The sequence below is a fragment of the Numenius arquata genome, chromosome W (assembly GCF_964106895.1).
Source record: "Numenius arquata chromosome W, bNumArq3.hap1.1, whole genome shotgun sequence".
Lineage (NCBI taxonomy): Eukaryota > Metazoa > Chordata > Aves > Charadriiformes > Scolopacidae > Numenius > Numenius arquata.
Genome location: NC_133615.1, coordinates 3,065,510 through 3,087,214, shown reverse-complemented (window position 1 = coordinate 3,087,214; position 21,705 = coordinate 3,065,510). Strand labels below are relative to the sequence as shown.

Below are 21,705 nucleotides of genomic sequence, written 5' to 3'. Positions count from 1 at the left end.
GCCAAGAGTGAAATAGTAAAACTTAATTTTTACTCGGCGTAAACATCGCGGCGAAAACATTTGGGGACTGCAAGTGGAATTTACTTGTAAATTCCCCGCTATTTTATAGTTTCTGCAGAGCATCACGAACAAGGATTTTTATGTTTTCATTCAGGGTTGATGATTCTCACCGTTTTTATTCTGTATAATCCCAATTGATCGGCCGTGTCCAAAAAGGTGGGTCTTTCTTAATTTCTCATGAAATCCTGAACTTAAGGGAAAAGTTAGAATCATCGAATGGTTAGAGTTGGAAGGGACCTTAAAGATCATCCAGTTCCAAGCCCCCTGCCCTGGGCAGGGACACCTCCCACTAGAGCAGGTTGCTCAAAGCCCCATCCAGCCTGGCCTTAAACACTACCAGGGATGGGGCAGCCACAGCTTCTCGGGGCAACCTGGGCCAGGGTCTCACCACCCTCACAGCAAAGAATTTCCTCCTAATATCTCATCTCAATCTCCCCTCTGCCAATTTAAAACCGTCACCCCTTGTCCTGTCACTACACTTCCTGACAAAGAGTCCCTCTCCGGCTCTCCTGTAGGCTCCCTTCAGATATTGGAAGGCTGCTCTGAGGTTTCCCCGGAGCCTTCTCTGAACAACCCCAGCTCTCTCAGCCTGTCCTCACAGCAGAGATGCTCCATCCCTCTGATCATCTTCATGGCCCTCCGCTGGACCCCTTCCAACAGGTCCATGTCCTTCCTGTGCTGAGGACTCCAAAGCTGGACACAGAACTCCAGGTGGGGTCTCACCAGAGCAGAGTAGAGGGGTAGAATCACCTCCCGCGACCTGCTGGCCACACTTCTCTTGATGCAGCCCAGGATGCAGTTGGCTTTCTGGGCTGCCAGCGCACGTTGCCGGCTCATGTTGAGCTTCTCATCCACCAACACCCCCAAGTCCTTCTCCTCAGGGCTGCTCTCCAGCCATTCTCCACCCAAGGATAGGAAGTTCTATCCTTCCCATGCTTGAAAAGCAATTTCTAGAGATAATGTTGCCGAAATAATGGGCATCGAGGAAATATTAGACATTGATACATAAAACAAGGTCTATCGCTGAGCTAATTCCGAACAAACTACGTAACAGGATGGAAGCTTTGTGAATCACAGCTTCGGTTCTTATGTCATAGCTTCGGAAAAGGATTAAAATACTTGAACATTAGAAGCATTTAAGACTCCCAAGGGCCATGTGTTAATTCCAGAAGTTATATTCTTTTCTTTTTTTTTTTTCTAAATAAAAAGAAAAAACAACAAAACCCAACAATAAAACACCCGAACTATTATTAGACTCCCACCTCTACCACATTTTTTAGGACATAAAGCAAGGATGCCGTAAAGACACAAACCATCCCCCTTAGAAATTAATGCGATTCGGCAGTTTACGGAAAAAAACCATGCAGAGATCAGTCCCGGGGCATGCAGCATGCAGTAAAAGGGAGAGCAGAGGTTAATAACCTGGAAGCATAGGATCTGAGAATGTGAGAACAAGTTAAAGACAAGAGTTCCTCTCCATTGTCACTGAGGGTCGAGAAGCAATGCTGCAGCGTAGAGCAGTGGGAGTGGGGGAAATACAGTTTGTCCAAGACATATACATATCTCCGCAAGTGGCGGCAGGTATAACTGAAAGACAAGGGTAAAAAAAGGAGAAAAAAGAGAAAAAAGAGGTATTTTCCTTTAAGAAAGCTAATTCACAGTTTAACGTCCTTGGTTTGTTTTGGGGTTTTTTTTTTTTTTTTTTTTTGCCAAGAGTCAACGGAAGGTGCCAAGCGTCAATGGGAGATGCCAAGTAAGCAACGGAGCACTATGACATAAAACAAGGCTCGAAAGCCAGACGGATCTGTCTGGTTCCGTCGCTACCGCCAAGGGAACTCGCCAACTCTCACACGTTAGAGATGCAAGAAATTGGGAATTTATAAATTTATATATATATATATATTTTTTTTTTTTTTTTACCTTTTTTTCTTGCTTGGGTTGCTAACGCATTAAGAAAAGGTTTTTTTGCCCCTCTCAATTTGCCCTGAAAATATAAACGCATGAATCCGAACCTGGTTTGCAAAGTTCACCATTAAAAAAAATCATGAAATTTAACTGGTTTTTACGGGAATTGACGTCTCGCCTTAAGGGAAAAAATTCACACAGAATTATCGATCAGCGCGAACCGCTCTCGCAGCCTGGGATTCCAGCAGCCGAGTATTCCTGTAGTTAATTCCAGTGCCTCAAACACGGTGCTTTGTCGTAACTGAGTTACACACTTAAGACCTGGTCAGTTTTTTAATGAAAAACCACAGTCGATTCCATGAAACAACTCTAATAAAAAATTTGGTGTTTGCACAAACCAGCTCTGAACATTTTAAGTAAGAAATATTACCTATGCCTATTAACAGGACATCCACCCGCTCCTAATGGAAAGGAGAATAAATTAATTAGAGTAGTTCACCTGCGACAAACTCCATCAGTGGTAAACTCTGAAGCTCATGCATCATATAATCTCAAATATTTATTATTATAGGTTTTGCACAGAAAATACTGCACTGCATCATGGTGTACAATAGAGCACGGGTCTTGTGAGGAGCGGGTGAGGGAGCTGGGGGTGTTCAGCCTCGAGAGAAGGAGGCTGAGGGGAGACCTTCTCGCTCTCTCCAACTCCCTGAAAGGAGGGTGTAGCCAGGGGAGGTCGGTCTCTTCTCCCAAGGAACAGGCCATAGGACAAGAGGAAACAGCCTCAAGTTGCACCAGGGGAGGTTTAGGATGGATATTGGGAAAAATTTCTTCCCCAAAAGGGTTGTCAAGCCTTGGAAGAGGCTGCCCGGGGAAGTGGTGGAGTCACCATCCCTGGAGGTATTTAAAAGCCGGGCAGACGTGGTGCTGAGGGACATGGGTTAGTGGCGGTTTTTGTTAGTGTTGGGTTGATGGTTGGATTTGATGATCTCAAAGGTCCCTTCCAACCTGGACAATTCTATGATCCTAATACATGTGTGATAGCCCAGCTCCCAGGGAAACTCTGCCCAGAGTATAGAGTGTGGCAAGTCCTCCAGAGAGCACCTTATGCAGCTTAATACACTTTGAAATAAATAAGGCAGCTCTTCATAAGCATCGAGATACTTCTAACCGGAGCGTTTGCGGTCCCTACTGCAGCCTTAAGCAACGAACACCTGAACTCCAGGCTGCGACCTCCTTACAAATTAAAAAAAAACAAATTGGTTCATAGCTTCACGGGTTGAAACTTGGCCAATGGGCTATCTACCCCAACTGTTTGCATTTCACAAGCAGTGAGATACATATATATATATATATGGACACACCTCTATAATCCCTTTATTGGACACGTGTGGCTAAAACACTCTTTAAGGAGACCAAATTATTCATGTCCCTTGGGCAAAGAACAGGACAGAAAAGAGTGTCACCAACGGCTGAGCCTTGGGACGATCAGTGGTGCTCCAAGCCTAAGAATTTATCAAAACCAGTGGTTTTGACTGCTTTAGTTTAAATACAATTCACTACCGGGTTCATGTCAGCCACCTACCTTTGCTCTGCAAGTTGAGGACAGTCACTTTGGGCACTTCATCTGCAGATATACTAGCTTCAGGAGAAGCAGCTGCTGCAAGGAGGCAATTTCTTAAGCCATCAGGCCTTTTTTTTTAATCACAGCATGTTTTGAGAACCACAGGCTGTTCTCTTCATTCCACGGGCCAAGGATGGAGAAGATAAAGAACGGTATTTACAGGATCCTCCATAGAGAGGAACCCTCAACACATGAGCCTGCCCTTCCAGCTACCCACAGAGACCACAGATTTTTTGCCAGATCCAGATTAAAGAGCATCTTTGAGAATGATGCCGCTTAGAAGATTTAAACTTTTAATAGTGCACGATTCCCATTGAGTATATTTTATCAGCCTTTTTACTAGAATACTGCACCTTATTTCAAACCCCTGGAGGTCTCATTCCAGCCATTCAATCTTGATAAACTTTTGTCAAGAAATTGAGAGAGAGCCTTCAGTTATCGCTTATCTTTGACCCTTGTCAATGCTCTCCAAGGATAGGAAGAGCAAGACTTGATCCCCAAAGCATGATGACCCCATTTAGGGCTTAACTAACAAACTGGATGAGCAAACGAAAATGCTCCGAGGGCTGAAGGCCCTCTGCTGTGAGGACAGGATGAGAGAGTTGGGGGGGTTCAGCCTGGAGAAGAGAAGGCTCCAGGGAGACCTTAGAGCCCCTTCCAGTCCCTCAAGGGGACCTACAGGAGAAAAGGGGAGGGACTCTTGATCAGGGAGGGGAGCCATAGGACGAAGGGGAACAATTTTAAACTGAAAGAGGGGAGATTGAGATGAGATCTGGGGAAGAACTTCTTTGCTGTGAGGGTGGTGAGACCCTGGCCCAGGTTGCCCAGGAAAGCTGTGGCTGCCCCATCCCTGGAGGGGTTCAAGGCCAGGGTGGAGGGGGCTTTTAGCAACCTGGTCTGGTGGAAGGCGTCCCTGCCCAGGGCAGGGGGGTTGGAACTAGATGATCTTTAAGGTCACTTCCAACCCAAACCAGTCTATGATTCTATGAAAGACAGCACAGAGAACCTGACGTCTCTGAAGAGGCCTGTAAACTACCTGCTACTTGAGAATTCTTTCTACTCATCTTTCTGGCATCTGTGAATATGTTTTCTTCCCTGATCCTGGTATTGCCTGATCTTGCCCAGCAACTGGTATAAAATCAGAAGGTAGGGAGGAGGATTCAGTATTAGCTGGGCAAATGAGACAAAAAGAAAAAATCCACAATAACAAATTCTTTTTGGAAAAGAAAAAAAAAAAAATTGCTCAAGAGGGAAATTGCTCTTCCTTGTAACTCTCCCCAACTTCTAGAGTCATCCTTCCCATTGCCACCCTGCAAGGACAGCCTGTTCTCATAAATCTTCAGAGGTGAACGCCTGGACTTGACTGTTCTGAGAATGCTGTTACCTGCTTATACCAACCTCCTGTAAGCGTGGAGCCCTGGTCCTCTCTTCCCAAGAGCTTTTTAGATTTGTCTGAACCAGCAGTACTTAAAATCACAGAATGGTAGGGGTTGGAAGGGATCTCTGGAGATCATCTAGTCCAGCCCTCTGCCAAAGCAGCGTCACCCAGAGCGGGTTGGACAGAAACACATCCAGGCGGGGTTTGAACGTCTCCAGAGACGGAGACTCAACACCCTCTCTGGACAGCCTCTCCCAAGGCTCTGCCACCCTCAAAGGAAAGAAGTTCCTCCTCGTGTTCAGATGGAATTTCCCATGTTCCAGTTTGTGCCCATTGCCCCTTGTCCTATCACCAGGCACCACTGAGAAGAGTCTGGCCCCATCCTCTTGCTCCCCACCCTTTAGATATTTCTCAGCATTGATGAGGTCCCCTCTCAGTCTTCTCTTCTCCAGGCTGGACAGCCCCAGGTCTCTCAGCCTTTCCTCATCAGAGAGATGCTCCAGGCCCCTCAGCATCTTTGTAGCCCTCTGTCGTACCCTCTCCAGCAGTTCCCTGTCCTTCTTGAACTGGGGAGCCCAGAACTGGACCCAGTGCTCCAGATGGGGCCTCCCCAGGGCAGAGCAGAGAGGGAGGATGACCTCCCTCCACCTGCTGGCCATGCTCTTCTTGATGGACCCCAGGATGCCATTGGCCTTCTTGGCCACAAGAGCACATTGCTGGCTCCTGAGCAACTTGTTGTCCACCAGGACACCATCATCACTCTGCCCTCAGAGAGGACAAAGATCCTTCTCGTATACGCTCTTCACTGCCTGATGCCCAGGCACACGTAGGGGAAACATGTAATTTTTATATACATACAAGAATTAACCCAATGTATTTATATTTACTTGCAATTTAGTGCAGATTTGATGAAGGTAAAAAGTTTCCATTAAAGACAGTTTAAAATCAACGGGAGTTCGACGTTGAGAGCCACTGGGGAGATGGCAGTTAGCTGTGACGTGTGACATTGACATCCCAGGCCAATGGATGCCATGGCTTCCTGCAGCTTTCCTGACTCTCCCTGATCATCTGGAAGCCCTCCGAGGACCTTGTGTGAAACACCCAGATAATGAAAACCAACAAACAATTTAGACTTTGCTAAAGATTCTTCCAAACCTGCTCTTTCTCCTGTTCATCTGAAGAAAATTCCGTGTCCTAAATGGTCATTGCAATTGTTTTGGTTTAAGGGATCACATCCCTTCCAATTTTCAGCTCAAACTCCACATAATCCCAGGGGTGTACACAAGACTACAGCCTCGGAGGAAACACTTAGCAAAAATAAGAGTTAAAAAATAAGAAGTGCTGAAATTCATGTTACGCTCACATTAATTTTTTCGTCCAGAATTTTAAGGACAGACTTGGAACAAGGCGACAGCACTAAGCAAAACACGCAAAGCCACTTAAGCCCTTATTTATTTAAACCAGAAAGTTGATATTTTCTCTACTGAACTCAACTGCAATTTTAAAGTACATCTATCAAAGACAAAAACATAAACAGCATCGGGCCAACTTCTTTTTAACAACAGAAAAATGAAGCAAATAGGGCAGGGAATAAAAAAACGGTCTAACTACGGTATTTACCAACCCCTCTATAAAGAAAACCTGGTCTAAAACAGCGTATACAGGATTCAGAAGAAAAATTCCCAGTGCTAATGGTTAAATAATTGTAACACATAATCTTCCTCTTGGTGCCTGCCAGATTTTATGAAGGCTATAAATCTTTAAGGTTATTGCGAAAAAAAAGGAAGGTCCTGAAGACACACATGCCACATGTATTAGCTCGGAGAAACTAGATTAATCTACAGCGATAAAAAAAAAAAAAGCCAATTCTGCTAAGCCTGATTAAATATTTAGGTCATATTGTTTCCGCGGCAGAATTTGAAAAATGCACAGCAAATAACATCTTTTGCTGAGTTTGAAGACTTAATCGCTCTACTTTCAAAAGGGAGTTACGCTACAACATGACTCTCCGGGAAAGCCAATAGGAAAGGCTCTTTAAAAAAAAAAAAACAACACAATAAAAGTATAAGTTAATTAAACTGGTACGCGTTAGTCAGCACCCCAAATTACCTGTGTACCTGCAGGGAGAATGTCGTGATGTGCTATGAATATTTTACCACTGTTCATGTAAGATAACTTGTGTTCTAGGAAGTCCTATTAGCCATTAGTCTTACGTTCCCAAAGTCAAACCCATCCAAAATACATTCTACACTCACTAAAATACTACACAGATGATTGGACGGGGCTTTGAGCAACCTGCTCTGGTGCGAGGTGTCCCTGCCCAGGGCAGGGGTTGGGACTGGATGGTCTTTAGGGTCCCTTCCACCTCTAACCATTCTATGATTCGATTTATAGTAAAGGAGGGCAAGGAAATGAAAACCAAACAAGTTCTGGAGATGTCTGATAGCCTGAAAAATCAAATGATAAATATATAAGATTCATCTATAGAAAGGCCAAATTCCCCCTGTAGAGATGAAGTTCTATCAAAAAGAACACAGGGATCTGTATATTAGAATCACAGAATGGTTTGGGTTCCAACTAGTTCCAACCCCCCTGCCCTGGGCAGGGACACCTCCCGCCAGACCACGTTGCTCAAAGACCCATCCAACCTGGCCTTGAACCCCTCCAGGGATGGGGCAGCCACAGCTTTCCTGGGCAACCTGGGCCAGGGTCTCACCACCCTCACAGGAAAGAATATTAGAAGCAGACACAAGCCGCTGATGACCCATCAGAAATAAAAAAGCCATGAAAGAGCTGGGAGGCGGTGTCTATTCAGAACTGACGTTTCAGACGCGGAGCGGAGGCTTTAATCACCCAGATGCACCAGTTACTCAGGAGGCACATATCCCTGGCAGCTTAAGAGATGCTACCATGGGAATGTCGCTTCTGAAGCCTCCTGTGCTTTTATCCTTTGGCTAGACACTCGTGATAATTCAGGGGCTCTGCACGGGATTACAGGAGATGCCAACGACACCCGCATTAACGCGGACATTTGCATCTCGGTCTGCAAGAACCTGGAAATCCTCCGTGGGGAGACAACGACCAGAGCTCCATGAGAGAAAGCAGAGCCCTCGCCCCGTTCCCCAGCGGGATCCATCCCATCCGAGCCCCTATAAATCGTGGTAGTTGGAGAAAGATCTACTCGTGGACCCGAGAGCACAATTAACGGGTTACAGAAACATGTCTCTGCACAACTTCACAGCAAATTTATTTATTCATTGCAGAACTAAGTGTATTTACTTTACCTAAAAGCCTGTTCTTTCCTAAACTTGCTGAAGGCCATTACCATTAAAAAGGTTGAGTCATTCAACAGTTATAAAGACCCGGTGCACATTAAAGTTGTTAAATCCTGATTCTTTCTTCTGTACCTATAGCTTCACCCTCCATTTAAAAGCATCGGAAGTTTCAAAGTGCCTTTGTGAGCCACGCAAACTACGGTGAAAGCACGTGGCGGTGGGAAATACCTGAGCTCAAATACTTAAGAGACTCCGAAATTTCATAAACTGTTACGTTGTGTTCCTAAAATGAGTTAGAAAGCCTGTTTGAAAATCCTGGCTTAAGCGTGGGGTCTGAATGAACTCAAAACCTCCACGTGTGGTGGAAAGGAAGGTTTTCAGGAGCACATTTGGAGGGCACCGACATGGTTCGGTTGGGTGTTATCAGTAACTGCTCTGCTTCCTTCCTCATAGATGCTCATACCTACCCTGGCTTCACACTCCTGGAGATAAAAATCAGTTCACTGAACAGCAAAGCTAGAAAAAAAATCATAGAATGGTTTCGGCTGGAAGGGACCTTAAAGATCATCCAGTTCCAAACCCCTGCCATGGGCAGGGACACCTCCCACCAGACCAGGTTGATCAAAGCCCCATCCAACCTGGCCTTCAACACCTCCAGGGATGGGGCAGCCACAGCTTCTCTGGGCAACCTGGGCCAGGGTCTCACCACCCTCACAGCAAAGAAGTTCTTCCTGACATCTCAACTCAATCTCCCCTCTTTCAGTTTAAAACCATTCCCCCTCATCCTATGGCTCCCCTCCCTGATCAGGAGTCCCTCCCCAGCTTTCCTGGAGCCCCTTGAGGGACTGGAAGGGGCTCTAAGGTCTCCCAGAGCCTTCTCTTCTCCAGGCTGAAGAACCCCAACTCTCTCAGCCTGGCACTGTTAAATAAATATACGTAATGGCCGCAGTTAAAATGTGAAATAAGCAACACCCTGACAAGAAAAGAAAATAATTTATAATCAATGCTATATTTTAATTTCGTACTAATGCTTCCTTACAGCCATAACACAATTTTAACCTGTCAAGAGAAATCCTTGTATGTTCATTACTCATTCATTTCTTTAGAACACAGTCCACGGGTTTTTTTTCCAAAGCGCAAACTTCTAAAAAGGAAATGGGATGCTCAAAAGAGTACGCACTGTATCTGAATAAAGCGGTTAATGAGCCAAATACCCTGCAACCGAAGATAAAAAAGACAGGTTCAAGCAAGTGATGTATCTTGAGTCACCTCTTTATTTCTGTCCTATAAATGCGTTCCCTTCAAAACAAACGGAGAAGACAAGACTGCAGCTTCACAGAATCACAGAAACTTCAAGGTTGGAAGGGACCTTTGAGATCATCGAGTCCAACCATACACACACACAAAAAAAACCAACCCAACAATCTCGGGCACTAGAGCATGCCCTGAAGAGCCACGTCTACACGTTCCTTAAATACCTCCAGGGATGGAGACTCCACCACCTCCCTGGGCAGGCTGTTCCAGCGCCTGACCACTCTCTCAGTAAAGTAATTCTTCCTGATATCTAATCTAAACCTCCCCTGCCACAACTTCAGACCATCTCCTCTGCTCCTGTCATTATTCCCTTGGGAGAAGAGGCCAACACCCACCTCTCTACAACCTCCTCTCAGGGAGTTGTAGAGGGCAATGAGGTCCCCCCTAAGCCTCCTCTTCTCCAAACTAAACATGCCCAGTTCCCTCAGCCTCTCCTCATAGGACTTGTTCTCTAGACCCCTCACCAGCTTGGTGGCTCTCCTCTGGACACGCTCCAGCAGCTCCATGTCCTTCCTGTAGTGAGGGGCCCAAAACTGAACACAGCACTCGAGGTGAGGCCTCACCAGTGCCCAGTCCAGAGGCACCATCACTGCCCTACTCCTGCTGGCCACGCTGTTCCTGATACAGGCCAGGATGCCGTTGGCCTTCTTGGCCACCTGGGCACACCGCTGACTCATGTTAAGCCGCCTGTCCACCAACACCCCCAGGTCCTTTTCTGCCGGGCAGCTTTCCAGCCACTCTTCCTCGAGCCTGTAGCGTTGCCTGGGGTTGTTGTGACCAAAACGCAGGACCCAGCACTTGGCCTGATTGAACCTCATCCCATTGGCCGTGGCCCATTGATCCAACCTGTCCAGATCCCTCTGTAGAACCTTCCGACCCTCAAGCAGATCAACACTCCCACCTACTTTGGTGTCCTCTACAAACTTACTGAGGGTGCACTCAATCCCCTCATCCAGATCATCAATAAAGATATTAAACAAGACCGGCCCCAAAACTGAGCCCTGAGGGACACCACTGGTGACCGGCCGCCAACTGGATTTCACCACAATCACCCAATCACCCCAGCTTCTAGGATTCCACTAGAAGAGCAAATAATAGTTTCTAAAAGACTATTAGAATCCCCTTGTTTTTTTAAAATCTCAGAAAATCTTAGGCAGGACAATTTATTGCTATAAAAAAGACTTTTTAAAATGCAAAAACCCATAAGATTCTTCAGCGTAGTGTCTATTAGATGCCCAAATCCCTAATAATGCAGTGGGATACAACCCAGTAAGCATTTTACTGGGAATTACCTTTTTTTGCAGGCCAGCTAGAAGAAATCAAACTGGCGAGACTGGAATAATGCCGCTAACTTTCTCATTTTGGCTTCTCTTCACTGTTAAACATGCAGAAAATTTAAATGGCACAACTCAGAACCTCAGCCTACTCTGCAAATTCATCTGTAAAACGACGTCATCACAAAAAGAGTTATTTCTCGACAGGTTTCCCAAAATATTTCCTCCTCTCCATCATAACGGATTTGTAAGATCGACAGTTTTAAAAGCTGGAAGGCTCCACCAAAAAATTAAAAGTTTAGTTCCCCAATTCAAAGACTCTAATCAAACCGTACTGTTTCCAAAGAGTTCATGTGGAACAATAAATTTGAACGGGCCATTCATGATAATTAAAGATGGGACAACGGGACCTTCTAACCCCCAAACTGCAGCTCTCCGTTGCGTGGAAGTATCTTTGTGATGCTCTAGATTCCCTGAGATAGGTAACAAGACTTCAATAAACTTCAGTTCTAAGGCCTGATTCTGTGCTAATTTGCATCACGTTCATTTAATCACTCGTTCTGTACCGCACAATTTCCTGGACGGCAGAAGACTAACGAGACATCGTTAATGATCTTCCCCCCAAAGTGTTGTCGTCCAAGTCAACAGACACACACAAAGTGGCCAAGGGAAGAGAGGACCATCTTGTCCAAAGCTGAGCTTTTAGAGTGGCATATATTTAGATATTAAAAACCTTTTTAAGCCAGGTCAGCAATCAAAAAATGGTATTTTTAAGGAGTCCTGTGCCACGATACGGAGAGCGGAAGATAACACAGTGCCACCACTCTGCTTCGTGTGAGAAGACCATGAGACAGAGGGAAGCAACAGTTTGTCCAAGACCCCTCCGTGGTTCACACTGATCCAATCTCTCTCAAAACAAAGCCGTGAGTCTGTCCATCTGGGAAATCTCCATAATTCGTGAGCTTGAGTGTCCCGGGCTCTGACCACTTCTAATGGCACGTGGGGCATTCGACTGCTCATGCCAGATGGGGGACCAGGGTATTACTGTCCCCATCAGGTGCCTACTCGGAATCCCCAGCAGGTTCAACCGGGCTTAAACCAAGTTCAATGATATTTCCATGTTGGAAACAGCTGATATCAGCCTAAAACCTCACCTCCATATGTTACAGACAGGCAAAACCAGGCGAGCCCCCATGGAGAACTCCTCTTTCTGTGGATCCAGCTCAAGCAGCATTTTAATACGTTTGACGACAACTACACTCAATGCACAGTAACAAAAGATGCTTCACTCATTTAAAAATTAACTTCATTATATTTACATTGCTAAGTCATACCAGCAAGAGGACATTTGCTGCTAATACTCTCTTTTCCCTTGTTGTCTCCCCCCTTTTGTCACAGCCTTTCCTACTAATTGCGATGACACCTCCCAATTTTGGAATGACTGATCAGCTTATAAGCTTCCCCACAGCTTATCTAGGTCAACAAGCTACTAATAAGGCCAGCATATGTTTCTTTTATTTAACGCTATCGAGATCTTTATAAATTGCTTCTGGCTCCCAACAAAAGCCACTCCACGGATTGGGGAACCTCTGTATGTGTAAGTAGTAACGGTGACAGCGTGGAGGATGAAGAGCACAAAAAGCATCTGGAAATAGACTTCACTCTGTGAAGAGCTCATGAAAGAGGAAGCCAAAGCTACCCAAGGTTGACCAGTTGACTCAAAAACCTCTCCAGGTATCCCGCTGTGCACACAACCTCCACTCTTAGGAGGCTACAGGTTAAAATCAAAGACTCAGTGGCTTGGAGCTGTTTGATCTTCCACTCCCACAACGTCCTCTTTCAAACACGGCCTGAACACGAGAATAACCTTTTCCTGAAAAATCACTACTTTTCACTCCACTTGGACTTCTATTAAAATTTCACATCTAATAAAAATGTCACTATCACTTCTGTAACATACTACACTACATAGGGGTTAAAAAAATCTCATTATAAAGCAGCGTCTCAGAAATAGGATATCATTTTATATCACAGAATGGTTTGGGTTGGAAGGTGCCTTAAAGATCATCCAGTTCCAACCACCCTGCCCTCCTCCTACCAGACCACGTTGATCAAAGCCCCCTCCAACCTGGCCTTGAACCCCTCCAGGGATGGGGCAGCCACAGCTTCTCGGAGCAACCTGGGCCAGGGTCTCACCACCCTCACAGCAAAGAAGCTCTCATCTCAATCTCCCCTCTTTCAGTTTGAAGCCATTATCCCTCATCCTATCACTACATGTCCTTGTGAAAAACCCCCCTCCAGCTTTCCTGTAGGCCCCCTTCAGTTACTGGAAAGCTGCTATAAGTTCTCCCCGGAGCCTTCTCTTAGATAATAAAAGTTTTCTCCTCTAAATTAAAATGCTACAAAACTATTTCACAGTTACGAAGCACTGGAATGTCTTGGAGGTTTTTAATTCTTCCTTTTGAGGTAACATCAACTCGTCAGTTCTGTGGCCTTCCATACTGAAGAGAATTTATTTCTAAAATCTAAGACCTACAGCACATGGTAAATGCCACCAAAGCAAAGGATATGGGGAAAAAAATCAACACAAGTATGTCGAAGTAACAAATTCCCCAGCCACATGGCAACGAAAGTTTGCTGAGATGAACAGGTCATTTTTTAGTTCTTGAAAGCAAACACCAAAAATCAAACAAGTTGGTTGAGCTGCAGATAATTGACCCGAAGTCGAAGCCACAGAAAGATGCTTTTTCCTTGTTTCTCTCAGCGACATGATGTTTGCATGAAAATATTCAGGAACGGGAATTAGCAAAAGCCACTGTTTGCGTCAACAGGTCCCCCTGAAGTACGGAATCGGGAGTGTTGGGCTGCGGGACATCCTGAACGCTCGTGATCCACACTAGGAGCACGGCCAACGAAATCCAACATCAGCCTGACATTAAAACCTTCTCTTGTTCAGAAAACTCAGAAAATAGTCATATTTTCGCAATCGCTTTCATTAAAGTAATTCCCTTCCGGCACAACTACAATTCCCAGTGATGCAAAAGAGGGGAAAAAATTACCTATTACTCTTGAAACGCTCAGACTGGAGATAGATTCATAGATTCATAGATTGGTCCAGGCCGGAAGGGACCTCCAAAGGTCATCTAGTCTGACCCCCCCCGCAGTCAGCAGGGACACCCCCAACTAGACCAGGTTGCCCAGGGCCTCGTCGAGCTTCACCTTGAATATCTCAAGGGAAGGGGCCTCAACCACCTCCCTGGGCAACCTGTTCCAGTGTTCCACCACCCTCATGGTAAAGAACTTGTTCCTAATATCCAGTCTAAATCTCCCCTTCTCCAACTTCAAACCATTGCCCCTCGTCCTGTCACTGCAGGCCTTTGTAAACAGACCCTCCCCAGCCTTCCTGTAGGCCCCCCTCAGGTACTGGAAGGCTGCTCTGAGGTCTCCCCGGAGCCTCCTCTTCTCCAAGCTGAACAGCCCCAGCTCCCTCAGCCTGTCCTCATAGCAGAGGTGCTCCAGCCCCCGATCATTTTGGTGGCCCTCCTCTGGACCCGCTCCATCAGGTCCATGTCCTTTCTATATTGAGGGCTCCAGACCTGCACACAGTGCTCCAGGTGAGGTCTCACCAGAGCAAAGTGGCAGAATCACCTCTCTGGATCTGCTGGCAACACTTCTTTTGATGCAGCCCAGGATGTGATTGGCCTTCTGGGCTGCGAGAGCCCATTGCCTGCTCATGTCCATCTTCTCGTCCATCAGCACCCCCAAGTCCCTTTCCTCAGGGCTGCTTTCTAACACCTCATCCCCCAGTCTGTATTTATACTGAGGATTGTTTCTTCCCAGATACAGAATCCTGCACTTGCTTTTGTTAAACCTCATGAGGTTCAACTGGGCCCACCTCTCCAGCCTGTCCAGGTCCCTCTGAATGACATCCCGTCCCTCTGGTGTATCGACACCACCACACAGCTTGGTGTCATCTGCAAACTTGCTGATGGTGCTCTCAATCCCTCTGTCTATGTCTTTGATAAAAATGTTAAACAGTACTGGTCCCAGCACGGACCCTTGAGGGACACCGCTTGTCACTGCTCTCCATCTGGACTTAAAGCCACTGAGTACCACCCTCTGGGTGCGACCATTCAGCCAATTCCTTATCCACCGAACCGTCCACCCATCAAATCCGTATCCCTCCAATTTGGCAAGCAGGATGTTGTGAGGAACCGTGTCAAAGGCCTTACAGAAGTCCAGATAGATTACATCCATAGGTCGCCCCTTGTCTACTGACCTAGTCACTTCATCATAGAAGGCCACTAGGTTAGTCAGGCAGGACTTGCCCCTAGTAAAGCCATGTTGGCTGTCCTGAATCATCCCCCTGTCCTCCATGTGCCCAAGCATGGCGTCCAGAAGGATCTGCTCCATCATCTTCCCAGGCACAGAGGTGAGGCTGACAGGTCGGTAGTTCCCAGGGTCCTCCTTTCTACCCTTTTTAAAAATGGGTGTGATGTTTCCTTTCTTATATTTATATATATAAGATATTATATAAGATATTTATATGTCACCATCAGAAAGAGGGATTTGTGACTTTGCTCCTCCCAACACCTGCAGACATCACCGGGTCAGTGAAACTGGTCATTACCCTCAGTTCTTTTCTTTTTTCCTTTCTTTGGTTATAAAAAAAGAAAAGACAAGCCGATGCTCAGAGGGTTCAGTATTTAACAACTCTGGCCACAGGATATTAATTTTAAGAACCTCTTTCAGAGCTTAATCTTTTATTATTATATAAATTGACTCAGGAAATCTCTCGACGAACACCGGTGTGAAAGCAGCAGCAGCCGCCGCTTTTCTCTGGGGTTTGCCATTACGAACACTCCTCTGTTACGATTAAGAGATCGGTAAACGGAGATTTAATTTAACGGTCCAATTAAGATTTGAACCCAGAATATAAAAGACGTGCCTATTGATCGTTCTTACGGCGGCGTTGAAGCCCGGCCGGTGCGCGCGGTGCGATGCAAACCCGCGTGTTTCAAAGCATCCTCGGAGCCGACCCGCCCTAAGCAACAGGAATCCCTTGTTACGACAGCACCGAGGGAGAAGTAATAAAGGAAGAAGGAATTCGTTTTCATATTCTGCGGTAATAAAGGTATATGTTGGCTCTTATTCTATAGCTCTATCACTGACATCTTACTTGCATTATCCTGCTTTTTTATCTGAACGTTGCCATTTCCAATATGAGACTTTTCCAACCGAAGGTTTCAGAGGGTCAAAGGGTTCCAACTCCTAAATTTGGAACAATTTTAGGATATTTTCTGTCCAAAAAATGGCTCTTATTTAACACCACTCATTCCCCTGCTGCAAGAAAGAAGCCAAAAAGATGGGTTTAACACAACTATCGCACACTCTACTCGCCTAATTAGGCAACGAAGCTAAAATTTCACCATTTAAAAATCACAATTCCAGCAGGAGAAGGAACTCTTCTGTTCCCATACTTAAGTTTTGAAATGAGAATTAAATTAGAAAGCAAACAGCTTTGAAGCACTCACGCAGCAACCTGGCTTTTGGGGTTGTTTTATTTCAAGTTTTTTCACCTTAAGAAGTGCCTTCGATTTGGGGAACTCCCCATTTCACTGGGTTTTCTGTACCAACTGTCCCACCGCTCTTCTCCGCTGAAAGAGGAAGCTGTATGTCAAAGAGCTTTCCCGAAAGGACCTTGGATATCGAAGCAAGGAAAAAAATAGGTAGGAAAAGCAGAATATTCAGAACGTAAAGCCAGTTGGGAGAGAAATTTGTTTATCTTCCTACCCGAGCAGCCTAACGAGTTTCCAGCCAGCGATTACATCTCGTTATTGTCACGGGTCAACAATTTTACAAAGCAATTGGTAAATTTTAATTTCACCACGTTCACGCAGGAAAAAGTTGTGATTTTTCAGGTGAACGTGGCCCCTAATAAGCAGGTCAGATCTCACGTCTCGCTGCTGCATAAACCTTCTTCTTCTTTGCTGAATACATATATTTGATTATTTGTAATAAGCAAACAAACGCCTGGCAAACTCAAAATGTCTTCTGCTCTATACACAGAGATCCTTGTTGAGGAAAGTTGAGGTTCGAAAACATTTCACTAATACAGAATCACAGAATCACAGAATCTTAGTGGTTGGAAGGGACCTTTGAGATCATCGAGTCCAACCACATTAAAAAAAAAAAAAAACAAACAAAAAAAAACCACAAACAAAAACACAACACACAAAACCAAACAAACAACAAATCCCCCCCCCCCAAAAAAAAAAAAAAAAAAAAAAAAAAGTACCCACCAACTAAACCCCACACCCAGAACCTCACACACAACACCCCAACACAAACCAACAATCCCGGGCAACTAGAGCATGCCCTGAAGAGCCACGTCTACACGTTTCTTAAATACCTCCAGGGATGGTGACTCCACCACCTCCCTGGGCAGGCTGTTCCAGTGCTTGACCACTCTTTCAGTAAAGTAATTCTTCCTAATATCTAATCTAAACCTCCCCTGCCGCAGCTTCATACCATTTCCTCTGGTCCTGTCGTTATTCCCTTGGGAGAAGAGGCCAACCCCCGCCTCTCTACAGTTTCCTTTCAGGTAGTTGTAGAGGGCAATGAGGTCTCCCCTCAGCCTCCTCTTCTCCAAACTAAACATGCCCAGTTCCCTCAGCCTCTCCTCATATGACTTGTTCTCCAGACCCCTCACCAGCTTGGTGGCTCTCCTCTGGACACGCTCCAGCACTTCAATGTCCTTCCTGGAGTGAGGGGCCCAGAACTGAACACAGCACTCGAGGTGAGGCCTCACCAGTGCCCAGTACAGAGGCACCATCACTGCCCTGCTCCTGCTGGCCACGCTACTCCTGATACAAGCCAGGATGCTGTTGGCCTTCTTGGCCACCTGGGCACACTGCTGGCTCATGTTAAGCTGGCTGTCCACTAACACTCTCAGGTCCTTTTCTGCCGGGCAGCTTTCCAGCCACTCTTCCCCAAGCCTGTAGCGTTGCTTGGAGTTGTTGTGGCCGAAATGCAGAACCCGGCACTTGGCCTTATTAAACCTCATCCCAAACATATAAAAGAAATAAAAAAATATTTTCAAGAAATAATTATAGGCCAGGGAAAAAAAACCATGGTAGCAGAAGTAATTAACACACGTATTAGAGTCATCATCGTTCTGCCAAACACAGCAAAATGTGAAAAATTTGATTAGTTTCCCCCTTATCCCTAACGTATAAAAGCAACAACTGAAATAATCTAGGGGAAAGCAGAGGGAAGTAATAAATTTTCTTCTTTTAAGTGCAATACAGTATGAAAATTGACAACAATAACAATTCACCTGACTCCTCACAGCCTATAAAAAGCTAGGGAGAAAGTCAGGAAAATATTATCCACTCCATCAAATAACACGGGGGATATTACAAAGACGTGAAATTCTATAAAGATGACCGAAAAAGGAAAACTTTGCAAGAAAAAAATCAACCACTTGATTAAAACCCATTCTTGGATAATCACAGAATCACAGGATGATATGGGATTGGAAGGGACCTCTGGAGATCATCTACTCATCTACTACTACCCCCAGCTCCTTTTTCTTACGGGCAGCTCCAACCACTCTGCCCCAGGCCTGTATCACTGCATGGGGTTGGTGTGACCCAAGTGCAGGACCCGGCACTGGGTCTTGTTGAACCTCATCCCGTTGGCCTCAGCCCATCCAGCCAGACTCTCCACATCCCTCTGCAAAGCCTTTCTACCCTCAAGCAGGTGACACTCCCACCCAACCTGATGTCCTCTGCAAACTGACTGAGGGTGCACTCGATTCCCTCATCCAGATCATTGATAAAGATGTTAAAGAGAACCAGCCCCAATACTGAGCCCTGGGGGACACCACTCGTGACCGGCCGCCAACTGGATTTAACTCCATTCACCACCACTGTCTGGGCTCGGCCTCCAGCCAGTTTTTTACCCAGCAAAGAGTACTCCCATCCAAGCCATGGGCAGCCAGGTTCTCCAGGAGAACACTGTGGGAAACTGTATCAAAATCCTTACTAAAATCCACGTAAACAACATGCACAGCCTCTCCCTCATCCACTCTTCTTCAGGTTGGTTGATGATACCATTGCTTTTAACACATAATTTCAAGCTCTGAAAACTCCACTTAGCAAAACAAAGAATTACAGAATCACAAAATCATATGAGGTTGGAAGTGACCTCTGGAGATCATCCAGTCCAACCCCCTGCCAAAGCAGGGCCACCCAGAGCAGGTCCCAAAGGAACGTGTCCAGGTGGGGTTGGAATGTCTCCAGAGAAGGACACTCCACCACCTCTCTGGGCAGCCTCTTCCAGAGCTCTGCCACCCTCAAAGGAAAGAAGTTCCTCCTCATGTTGAGAAGGAACTTCCTACATTCAAGTTTGTGCCCATTTCCTCTTGTCCTGTCCCTGGGCACCACTGCAAAAAGACTGGCCCCATCCTCCTGACACCCACCCTTGAAGTATTTTTAGGTGTTGATCAGATCATGTACTCTTATTCTTAAAGAACTGCCATGAATATTTTCACTAAAGAAAATCCCATCCCCTAAGAGGGAACAGTAGTAGAAAATACTAACTAGAAAACTTTAAAACAAATGGTTTTATGGCTGGGAGGTGAAACTTCCCAAATACTGCAGCACATAAAAAAATGGATGGCAGTTCTTCTTAGTAGCTTATGAAACATAATTGACTCTAGAAAATGGTGAAGACACTGTTGAGTACAAAGAGAAAGGAGGGTTTCAGTCTCTTCTCAGATAAAGGAAGGCAGACTTGGGGAACCACAGGGATCCTTCATTACTGACACATCAATATTTAAACACACTAATTATAAATCTATTTTCAATAAAAGTTAAGACCCAGTATTGAACTTCTCCAGTGCCCAGCATCACACTCCTTCACAATATCCTTCAGCACTCACCACCATCAGCCTCAAGGCTGGCTGACCAGAATGGTTTGGGTTGGAAGGGACCTTAAAGATCATCCAGTTCCAACCCCCTTGCCATGGGCAGGGACACCTCCCACCAGACCACGTTGCTCCAAGCCCCCTCCAACCTGGCTTTGAACCCCTCCAGGGATGGGGCAGCCACAGCTTCTCTGGGCAACCTGGGCCAGGCTCTCACCACCCTCACAGCAAAGAAGTTCTTCCCCAGATCTCATCTCAATCTCCCCTCTTTCAGGTTAAAACCCTCCCCCTCATCCTATGGCTCCCCTCCCTGATCAAGAGTCCCTCCTCAGCTTTCCTGGAGCCCCTTGAGGGACTGGAAGGGACTCTAAGGTCTCCCTGGAGCCTTCTCTTCTCCAGGCTGAACCCCCCCAACTCTCTCAGCCTGTCCTCACAGCAGAGGGGCTCCAGCCCTCACAGCATCTTTGTGACCTCCTCTGAACTTGTTCCAACAGGTCCATGTCCTTCTTGTGTTGAGGACTCCAGAGCTTGACACCGTATTCCAGGTGGGCTCTCACCAGAGTGGAGAAGAAGTTGGGTTCCTATCCATCTCTGCTTCTTCCAGGCAGCAGGAGAACCACTACAACCGACTGTAGGTCTCATGCTTTGCTCTCCTAACACGTACAGTAGACTACGATGAAAGCCAAAGGAATACATTTTACCTCTTGTAATGGGAGTATGTCTTCCATGAGACTCATTGCACATTTAAGGCCAGGCTGGATGGGGCTTTGAGCAACCTGCTCTAGTGGGAGGTGTCCCTGCCCATGGCAGGGGGGTTGGAACCAGATGATCTTTAAGGTCCCTTCCAACTCTAACCATTCTATGATTTTATGATTCTATGACAGTCAAGTAGAACACACCGCACCGCACAGCACGCACAAGTCTCTGACCTGTATCCCTTTTAAACACAACTTTTTCCCTAATTCCACTTGACTCCTGTGAACATTAGGAGGATGACGGAAACCTCTTTCCTCATATCATTCCCTGAATCCCACTGAACTCTCTACGGCAGCCACAGAAATCAATAAAATATGACACTGACATAATTACGTGCCATCTTTAAGTCATCTAAGGGGGAGAAGTGAATTTAGGGGCTCACACAGCCCTGCACGTGAAGAGCTGTGATGATGATGTAGGAAAAAAAGGGAAATTGGATAGCGTTTCTAGCCCCATAAAGTCATTTAATGTCAAATGTGCGTGTCTAATTAGCGAGGTGTATGGCAGCCTCTAGTGGTATCTGCCTGCTTAGAAAATAGCAAACATTCCAATACAGGAAGCTACAGGAAAAGCTTTAGCCTTAAGTAATCAGTCGCCTTCTTGTTACTAATTTTCTTGGGATGACACAGTGATGAGATGGCAGAGCAGAGCTGTTCAGGGAAACACTCTCCTCTTCACAGAATCACAGACTGGCAGGAGTTGGAAAGGACCTCTGGAGATCATCCAGTCCAACCCCCCTGACAAAGCAGGTCCACCTAGAGCAGGTTGCACAGGAACGTGTCCTGGTGGGGTTTGAATGTCTCCAGAGAAGGAGAGTCCACCACCTTTCTGGGCAGCCTCTTCCAGGGCTCTGACACCCTCAAAGGAAAGAAGTTCCTCCTCATGTTGAGATGGAACTTCTTATGTTCCAGTTTGTGCCCACTGCCCCTTGTCCTGTCACCGGGCACCACTGAGAAGAGTCTGGCCCCATCCTCCTGACACCCACCCTTTAGATATTGATGAGGTCCCCTCTCAGTCTTCTCTTCTCCAGGCTGAACAGCCCCAGGTCTCTCAGCCTTTCCTCAGCAGAGAGATGCTCCAGTCCCTTCATCATCTTTGTAGCCTCCACTGGACTCTTTCCAGTAGTTCCCTGTCCTTCTTGAACTGGGGGAGAGGGGCAGCACTGGACCCAGTACTTCATTTCCAAG

General features: G+C 46.1%; 1 protein-coding gene across 1 annotated transcript in view; it reads right to left on the bottom strand.

Moving 5' to 3' along the window:
• Nucleotides 1–21,705, bottom strand: part of LOC141476740 (dymeclin-like) — a 219,126-nt gene that overhangs the window by 74,463 nt on the left and 122,958 nt on the right. The window contains exon 13 of the mRNA XM_074165548.1: nucleotides 1,483–1,647. Coding sequence (XP_074021649.1) covers nucleotides 1,483–1,647 — 165 coding nt within the window. The remainder of the gene's footprint in view (nucleotides 1–1,482; nucleotides 1,648–21,705) is intronic.